A 10,057-nucleotide genomic window follows, 5' to 3' on the forward strand; every position below is an offset into this window, starting at 1 on the left:
TTGGGGGGGGGGGAAGCAAAGCAAAAATGAATGAAATATATATTACATTTTTTCTTCATTTCCTTTCATTTTCTAAATTTCTAAGAAAAAAATGAAAGGAAAAAAAAAAAAAAAAAAACATGTATTTCATTTCCGTTTCGCTCAATTTTTTCTTTTTCTTTACAAATTCTTCTCAAAATTTATAATTTAAATACAACCTTAAAAAAAAAAAAATAGCGTAGAAAGTAGAAAAAAGAAAAAGATGATTGAAGAGTAAGGATGTAACTTAGCGGGCTCAACCCAAGCAACCCAAGCTCAGCTCGAATTTTTTTAAGGCTTGTACAAAATATTTTCAAATTCGGTACAGGTTTGGGCAAAAATTCAAAAGCCCGAATTAAATTTGGACGGGCTTGGGCAAAGATGTCAAATAACCCAAGCAACCCAAAACCCGAATTATACATATATAGATATATAAAAATATTAAATATACATATAAATTATTAACTATTACAGGATATTAAAGTAATTTATATTATTAAATCATATTGAATATATATTATATATACAAATAACATAAAATCTTACTTTTTTTCTTTTATTTTCACTCATAAATTGTAAGGACTACTATAGTGACATCTCTCTTACATTATATAAATTATTTGTTTTGATGGTATTAATGATATTCTCTAAAAATATATATATATATATATATATATAAAACTAAAATTCATTTACAAGTAAGGCAATTCGGGTTTAACTCCGATCGAGCTTGAGCAGACAACCTCGGGTTACAATTCAGACTTGGACAGGTCTTAGCACAACTTGGGTTGCGCTTGAATAACCTCCCAACCCGACCGAACTCACCCGAGTTGCACCCCTATTGAAAAGGATACTTTCCGAGTACAAATAATACCATTCACACAACTAAATAAATAAAATGAACTAAGGATGTGTATGGTTCAGTTTCATTCGATTTTGAAGCAAACTAAGATCAAATCACCATATATGGTTTCATAAAATTTAAAATCAAATCGAATCATTAAAATTTTGAAATCAAACTGAATTGAACCGAACCATGAAAATGCAATTCGGTTCAGTTCGATTTTATTTGAAACTACTATTTTCATGAACCGTCATTATTTACAACGTAATCACAACTTGCTCAAAGATTAAGCAATATATCATCATTTCACAAATAAAAATTATTTAGAACTAGTTCTACTATTACACAAGAACACACATGTAATCAAAATGATTGACAACTTATGAATACATATAAAATACTAATAAGTTATTGAGTGTCTACAATAAATAACAAATTATATATATGTATATATCTAAACAGTCCAATTCGGTTCCAAATCAAAATCATAACTATAAAATCATGAATCAAACCGTAAAATACAGTTCACCTATTTTAAGAACAAGACTGAATCACATACATTGCAAAAATCAAATCAAACAATGCGATTTGATCTAAATTGGATTAATTTGCAATTTTTTCAATTTTTTTCTCAGCCCTAAAATGAACTCATCCATTTGAAAACATATTTGGTCTTAAATAGAAAAACTCAACACAAGTTTATTGAGCCTTGCAAGAACCCAGAGGGTAATGTGACCAATAACCAAGTCAATATATTTTTTTCCAATCAGCATAGGGATTTTATTCACTCAAGAGCTCGTGCAATTCGATCCTCACATAAAAGGAGATTATTCAAAAAAAAAAAAAAAAAAAGAGAGAAAAGAGAAAGTTACATATGATACAAAACTGTTTGGACAAAAGTTCACTGCAGACTACACCACCTTAAAAATAATACAAAATCCAACTACCTTAACTGTTTCTGCTACAAGTGCTAAAATTTGTTCTCTCGCCAGGTTAATGGCATCCGCATTTGCGAAATAACTATTAGCTTCCGAACAAAATAATTTATTCCCACCAAATAATTATTTCACATAATGAACATGCTAGCCGAATATAATTATTTCACATAATGAACATGCTAGCAGAATTGGATCTGACCTACAGCAACATCTCTGCAATCTGAACAGCATTAAGAGCAGCTCCTTTCCTTATTTGATCACCACAAACAAAGATGTCCACCCTGTTTAAAAAGTCCTCGTTTAAGATTCAAGATTTGAAAATGAATTGAGTAAAAACACAAGGGAGAAGTAACTAGCTCATAAATTAATATTTACCCATAGTTTACATCCTGGGACACATCACGGCGTATTCTGCCAACTGCAACATCGTCTTTGTTTGACACTTCCAAGGGGGTAGGGAAGCGATTGGCTGCCCGATCATCGATAACTACTACACCAGGTGCATTCTTTAGAATATCCCTTGCTGTGTCCTGGTTAATCAAACATAAAATTGAATCAAGAGTCGGTTCTCTTGACAGAAAAGAATTAAGAACATTTAGCATTTTCTTTGAAGGATTTAGCTGGGATGATAAACAGAAAACATACACATCAGTGATGCTTAAGGCTTCATTCAATGGTGTTTTTGTGATAAAATAATCGAATAATCATTTGGCATCGAAACTTTGTGTCGCTAAAACATAATTCTACAATAATTTAGCCTGTCAAGAAAAAGCAGCCACAATGGTAATATGGTTGACCCTTATGGAAGATGGAATCACATTTGATGTAGTTAAAGAGGCAGAACCCAATTCTGGTTGTTTGTTTTGCACTCAATTGTATGTTCGTAACTGAAATGACCTTATTTTATTCTTGAAAATGAAACCCTAACCAAAAACCCAATGGAAAATAACATGAAACTGAAGAATACCACACTTTGACATAGTAGTACTGGAAATGAATTGTTGCTTATCACAGGGAGACCAATATAAGCAAGCCTAGTAGTACGTAAGGTAGGCCAGGTTCTTAAAAAAAGAGAGAATGGAGAAAGAACTAGCAAGTAGTCAATGCATGATGTTATTCTTCTCCACAGGACAAAATAACACACAAGTTTTGTTTGGGCTAAAGGAATCCCATTTGGTTGCATAGAATACCAAAGGTGCCAGCTTAGCATCCTGCATTGAATACCAAAGAAACATTTCCCTCTTTTGTAAAGAAACCTCCCTGGTGATTTGGTCGGAGTAAAATGTCACTACTGTAAACTGGTACGTGTTTGCAGAACACATGATTGCTCAAGATTTTGAAAGAGGCAAACAGTGTGTTAATTTTCATGTTACATACTATGCTCATATAAAACTTTTGGGAGCCAACACAGTGCAATTCTAGACTGGTAAGAGCACAGTGGGCTTTTCCCTTGTTATGATATGACAAGCCCTAAGAAAGAAAAACAATAATATATTTTTAAAATATGTCCCCCACAGAGTATTTGTAAACTCATAGGTTTGGGTGGGTAACAACAGAGTCAGAATGGAAACGGAGGGAGCAGTAGAAGAAGAAAATTTAATGAATCCAAGTGGATCCTTCCATGAAAATAATCAAAAGCCCTGGTGAAATCCAATGATAGCTAGATGGAAATAGCATCATGAGATAAATGAACACAGAAGTAAACTAAACAATGAACAAACTTTAGATAAGTCTTGGTAACCAAACTAAATCTGCATTATGTGCCCAAAAAGGATAATCAGCCTCTCCAAAAAACAGTGGGAGCAAGGCAGCATACCTACTAGCTCTCCTGGATCCTGCCAGGCTGCTATAAGCTTGTGCACTTGGTACAAACTTTTTTTATATCCCCAAAAAACAAATAGAGATTATCATATGGGAATAGGCAAATCTCAAAGGAAAGGTTGGGTGAAAGTTTCCAGACAAATTTACAATTTTTCCCTTATATCAACTCATCTTAGTCTATGACAGGTTAATACAGTGTATAGAAGTGATATAGAAAGCATGGAATACCAATAGATAAATGTAGTTAAAACAGGGTGTGTATCCCCAAAAATAGAATAACATTGTCATGAACATTATCCATAGCTCTAATCTCAAGAACTTATCCTTCAACAACAGATGAAAATCAAGGATAGAAACTCCACTATAACATAATTTAGGCAACAAGATTTATTATGAATCAAAAACCAATAAAAATTTGAGTTAAATGCAAAATTACCTCATCAAGGGGGTTCTCAAATTGGAGGTTCACACTCTCAGCATGTGCACGCATAACAGGAACTCTTATGCATGTGGCAGTTACTTTGACATTCATGTCATTCTACAATAGCAAATAAAATTCTTATCAAAAGAAAAAGAAAAAATAAAAGTACATCATGCAGACTACGCAAATTGTCCAAGTCAATCAGAGACCTCAGCACACATATATACATAAATCTAAAGAGATATTGAGAATTAAATATAAAAAACCAAGTCTATACACTTACCCAGATTTTCCTGGTCTCTTTTACTAGTTTCATTTCCTCTTCATTGTAGCCATTTGACAGGATAGGTGCATTGTGTGAGAAGAGATTAAAAGCATACTGCATGTAGTTGTATTAAGAGGTAATTTGAACAATTAGATATAATAAATAATCATTAACCATTTATCTCGATTTTGAACTCAAGAAACATGAACAGATAGACAAACCTGTTGATTGAAGATATTACAAGTTGGAGGCTTTCCTTCCAGGACCTTATGGTAAAAATAAGAGGAAAAAAAAAAAAAAAAAAAAAAAAAAATCAAATTTGAAGGACTGTCAAAGCTTCTCATCAAATATCAGGAAGAAAAAAAAAAATGAATAGTAGAGATGATATTGAGTTGGGAGAAACAAAAAAACCTCACGAGTCTGCTGCTCAAGCTCCTCCATTGCAGCAGCACCAGCACCACTAGCTGCTTGGTACGTACTCACAACCATGCGCAATACCTGCATCATTAATACATGCAATAGATGTAGGCGAAACATCAGCCTCAAGCCAGTAGTTGGATCAGGCCTTTAAAAAATGCTTTGCAATTCTCTTACTTGAGATACAAAAGTTTTCTTTTGGGGGGTAATTCTGAAACTTATGATAAAAGTATTCTAGTTAGTAGTCATTTCAGGGTGCCTATTGTTGATTGACTCTATGCATGTGGGGAATTAATAAAGACTTGCTTGAAATTGAGTGTCCTCTTTGCTGCAAATTTTTACACTTCTTAAGTTTGAAGAATTATTGTTCTAAGAGTTAGGGTCCGTTTGGGAATTGACTATTTTAATAGAATTTTTGACTTTTTACGAAAAGATGTTTAGAAAAGTAAAAATGGGGATGTGATGTGACAACTTATAGTGATTTTTTGACTTTTTGGATATTTCAGCCACTTCCCAAACAAGGCCTTAATATTTTGAGCACCATCACAAGTGTTTACTTAGGTTCCTTTCAAAACCTATAAAATTCATTGAGAATGTCTTTAAGTGATTTGGTCAGGTTTGTTTATCAGAATAGTCTGCGAAGAAAGTTACAATTCTCTGCTGCAGCCCATAGTACAAATGAGGCAAAGTAAATTAAGATAATAGTTTACCTGATGAGATCTTGAACTCACTTTGCCTATCACGACTCTCTAAACCTTCTTTTTATTTTTTTGGTTTTTCATCTTTACTGATGTCACTTAGTTGAACCTACAAGCAGTCTTTTCCTTTCAATTGCTGAACAAAATCTACGTAATAATCTTTAATCAAATCACTATATTTGTATGTCATTGTGGCTCGACAATGCACTAGGCTGTTTTCTTAAAATCCAGCAATCTATTGCAATCAAATTATAATCTAATTCAGTCCTATTCCATCAACGAACCATTATACATCCATGTTTAGCTTAACTCATTAAAAAAAAAAAAAAAATAGTCCACATCCTAAACCTTATCCCATCAAATAAGTACTTGTAACACCATATCGCTTTGTTAGGTGTTCCTGTCCAAGAGCTAAAATATAACAATTACTAGTATGTTTTCAGATATTGAATAACTCATTTTTCTATACATGATATTTGACTACTTTTCTCATTACTCAGATTTAATAATAACCATAACTATCAAGCGAGAATTAGTCTTACAAATTTACAATATGAGAGTCCCATAAACTACTACTGTGAGTAATTGTGCTCACCATTTTGTGTAATGACCTGATGCAAGCCGAATTTTAGAAAATAAATATTTTTATACTATTATTTTGAAATTACTATTTTATATTCTAATTTAGTACTTAGTTATTTAGTTTTCTAATTTGATATGATACTGATTTCCTATTTTATTAGTTTTGATTTTATTTTCTATTCTATAAGTTTCTTGTTCTACAAGAATTAGGTTCATTGTAAATAAAGATGTAAGCTTTAGGGTAGGAGAAAGCTTTTCAGAATTAATATATTTCGAGTTTTATACTCTTTTATTCCAACCTTGAGTATTCTTTGCGAATCAACCATTGATGAGCCTTTATTCTCAGTATTTTTTATGAATCAACGAGTCTAGAAAGGAATCTTACTTCCGGTATTCTTGTTTAAATCAACGGATTTTAGGATTGTTACTATTTCGCATTTCACGTTGCATCATGACCTCATTCAAGAAAATGAGTCCATATTAAAAACTTAATATGAAATGAAGAAAGTTAAATCCCCCCTAGACATCCAAAAAGTGATATTTTCCGCACAGCACAATGGAAAAATGATCTCTATGATAAGAATCCATATTGAAAACATCATATGAAATGCAGAAGGGTCCTCTCTCTAGAGTTGAGAGCTTCTCTCTCTATAGATTTTTTATGGCTTTTCACAACCATGGAAAGGGGGCTGTTATACAATCCCATCTCCTCCCTTGAGAACCCTGATGCCTCCACCTGGGCTATACTAGATTTTTGTTTTTTAGAGGAGATTTGTGTTTTTGAGAAATCTCATCTATGCTATAGAGTCTAATCTCTTTGAGTTATCCCTTCTCTTGCTTCAAGTTTTGCTTCTACATGGTGGATGGGGTGTTTTTTGGTATTCTCCATTTTTGTGTGCAAGCTTTCATGATGAGAACTAAGAACCCACTTCGGTTATCCAGATTTGCTATGAAATTTTCCCTACCCTTTCTAGATTCTTGTTTGTGTAGGCAAGATCTTGTGGTGGTTCTTGTTGATGGGTAAATTTCTTTGAGTTTCTCTAGAAATGCTTGATTTGCCATTAAGAGTGATATCAAAAAGCCTTGAGTTTGTGGGCTCCAATGAGATGTTTATATATGTTGGAGACGGTATTTTTGTTCCAGCACAGCCAGAGGGCCCACCGATCTTCGTGTGTGCCTGCCATTGTTGCTGCTGAATTGCTGAAGAGTTGCTGCAGTGCGGTTGCTGCTGGTTTGTTCAAATCCATGTTGGGTTTGTTCCAAAACCCAATGGTGATTTTGGTGAAAACCATGGGCTGGTTCGAAAGCCTTGGCTGGCTTTCTTATCCTAATGGTGTTGATTGGCCAGGACTTTATTTAAAATTTATTTCTTCCATGTGTTGTACTGTTTTAGCTAGGAGTGTTTCAGAAAGGGTGGGTTGCTTTTTAGGCATGTAATGAACTTCATTGTAACATCTAATGTTTTGATATAAAATATACGACTTACCTACCCAAAAAAGAAAAGAAAAGAGAGAGATAAGAATGCAAAGGGATGTAAAATCAAAAAGCAGACAAAGTGAATAACTTGTTTCATCTACGAGTACAAAATACACAATCTAATTCAAAAAACACTAATACAATGGAATGTAATAGAGCTAGCATAATCAATTCATACCTTCGCGTGTCGATGAAGAGGAGTGGCAGCCATCAAGCATATAATAGTGGAACAATTAGGGTTCGCAATCAAAGCCCCCTTTCCATTCCCAAGCTTAATATGCGCCATAGCCTCCGGATTCACTTCCGGAATCACAAGCGGCACATTCTCATCCATTCGAAAAGCCGAACTGTTATCCACAACAATTGAACCACAATCCACCGCGATCGGCCCAAACTTCTTGCTAATCGATCCACCGGCGCTGAACAGAGCAATGTCGACGCCATTGAAGCTCTCCGGAGTCAGCTCTTCAACGACGTAGTCATTTCCCTCGAAGGTGAGGTGTTTTCCGGCGGATCGCTTCGATGCGAGCATTTTGATGGAGCGGTAGGGGAAGGAGCGATCGGAGAGGACGGAGAGGAATTCTTGGCCGACGGCGCCGGTGACGCCGACGACGGCGAGGGAGGGGGCGTCGTCGCGGAGGGACATGCGGATGGGGAAGAAGGCGGCGGCGGCGGGTGGGCGGAGGTGTGGTTTAGGGAGGAGAGTGAAGGTGGCTGCGGCGCCGCCGTGGAGGAAGTGGGAGCGGTGGTGCGGAATGGTGGAGGCCTTCATTGTAGAGAGAGAGAGAGAGAGAGAGAGAGAGAGAGGGGTAGTGGTGGCGCAGCGTTGTGGACTTCTTTGAAGATTTTGAAATAGCGTTTGGGTGTTAAGGAATAAATTGTCCATGTGGTTAGTAGGGTTTTTGAGTTTGAGCTAGTGTAGAATGAGGTCGAGTACACCGTTATTGTTATGAGCTTTTCTTTCAATTGGTCTACTCAAAGTTTGTTTGGAAATTGATTGTTTTAATTGGATTTTTAATTTTTTTATAAAAAAAACTTGTAAGAAAATTAAAAAGGATAATGTGATAATTTGGTTTGGAATTTTGGCTATTTTAACCAAAAATTCACTCCTCAAATAATCCCTTAAATCATTAAACAATTGGTTATGAATAATGCTAATGATCATAAAATGTTTCATGAAGATATTTCATCATTTGTGGTATTTTATTACATTATAATCTAAGGGTGAAGAATTTAATAAACCATTTCATTATCCTTTTTTTATGATCCCTTACCATTACTCGTTAGTTGTTTTAGAATACACATCCTCAATGTGTAAGTTAGTTATAATTAAATCTTTTTTAATCATAACTAATATATCAGTCCCGTTTTGTAGCTCGAAAATACTAAGGCTCAAAATGGCTTGAATCCAAAACGACGTCGTTTTGGATATATATATATATATTTTTTCTTTCTTTCTTTCTTTCTTTTCTCTGTTTTGAAACAGAGAGGATGAAAATAGAAGAAGAAGAAGAAGAGAGATGGAGCAGGGGACATCAACATCAACAATCACCAAAAAAAAAATTTATATACACAGAATTTCCGTTTTTTATACACAAATCATCAACACCAACAACAGATCATCTTTATCATCAACATACACAATCCTCATCAACACAGATCTATACACACAATATATATATATATATATATAAGAGAGAGCCACTAGATCTATACACACACATCATCATCCACCGATCTATACACACATCTATATTGTGAGAGAGAGAGAGAGGGAGGGCCACCCACCGGCAGAGAGAGAAAGAGTCACCAACTGGCCAACTGGCACTGCCATCACCGTCTCCTTCTTTTCCTCCCCCTCTTCTCCATCTTTTCTCCTCTTCTCTCTTTCTCTGATCTTCTATTTTTTCTTCTCTGTTTCAGAAAGGGAAGGGAAATAAAAGAAAAGGAAAAAAAAAAAAAAAAAAAGAATGCCCAAAACGATGTCGTTTTGGGTATTTGAGCCAATTCAGGCCAATGATTTTCGAGCTACCAGATATTATTCCTAATATATATATATAATGAGTTATAAGGTATAAAAGACATTTTTCGATCATAATAAAAATAATAATCACAATAAGTCATAACCAACCTCACAATAGTGTTATTTGGTGCAACTTATTCCAGAATAAAAGTCGATAATCTAAAAGTAGAAGTCAAAAGTACTGCTTAACCAATTTTTGAAAATTAATTTTTTTTTAATTTATTTAAGTTATTTCTGACTAATAAATTATAAGTAGAAGTTACACCAAACAATCTGGTACAAACTCCAAAATTTAAAATAAAAAATAAAATAAAATAAAATAAAAAGCTATAAAAATGTGTCATAATTAATACCACAATGAGTCATAATCAAATACCGTATAAGATTCACAAAAGACATTTTCGATTATAACCAAACATCACATTTTTTATTTTTTATTTAATAAAATTAACTAAAAAAATAAATTTCAAAATTGCTCTTCTATATAATGATTAAATTATTTGAATTATTAATTGAAATAAATTTCCGACATCATTAAAAAAAAATTTAATTAA

At 34.0% G+C, this 10,057-nt stretch overlaps 1 protein-coding gene across 1 annotated transcript; it reads right to left on the reverse strand.

Moving 5' to 3' along the window:
• Positions 1–1,617: 1,617 nt before the first annotated feature.
• Positions 1,618–9,448, reverse strand: LOC114295897 (semialdehyde dehydrogenase family protein). The gene is made up of 7 exons (XM_028240192.2): positions 7,659–9,448; positions 4,719–4,805; positions 4,529–4,573; positions 4,326–4,421; positions 4,058–4,159; positions 2,176–2,330; positions 1,618–2,081 (listed from the first exon to the last, which is right to left on the reverse strand). Exons 1-7 carry the CDS (start codon positions 8,364–8,366, stop codon positions 2,000–2,002), a joined length of 1,275 nt encoding a protein of 424 aa, XP_028095993.2. The 5' UTR covers positions 8,367–9,448; the 3' UTR covers positions 1,618–1,999.
• Between the last annotated feature and the right edge of the window lie 609 nt (positions 9,449–10,057).

The sequence above is a fragment of the Camellia sinensis genome, chromosome 11, assembly GCF_055761805.1.
Source record: "Camellia sinensis isolate YWXY chromosome 11, ASM5576180v1, whole genome shotgun sequence".
Taxonomy (NCBI): domain Eukaryota; kingdom Viridiplantae; phylum Streptophyta; class Magnoliopsida; order Ericales; family Theaceae; genus Camellia; species Camellia sinensis.

Coding starts and splice junctions, on each gene's coding strand:
- LOC114295897 (XM_028240192.2), bottom strand. CDS start 8,366: ATGGACAATTTATTCCTTAACACCCAAACGCTATTTCAAAATCTTCAA. Junction 4,806..7,658: donor CTCTTCATCGACACGCGAAG/GTATGAATTGAT, acceptor TTAATGATGCAG/GTATTGCGCATGGTTGTGAG. Junction 2,331..4,057: donor TTGAGAACCCCCTTGATGAG/GTAATTTTGCAT, acceptor TTGATTAACCAG/GACACAGCAAGGGATATTCT.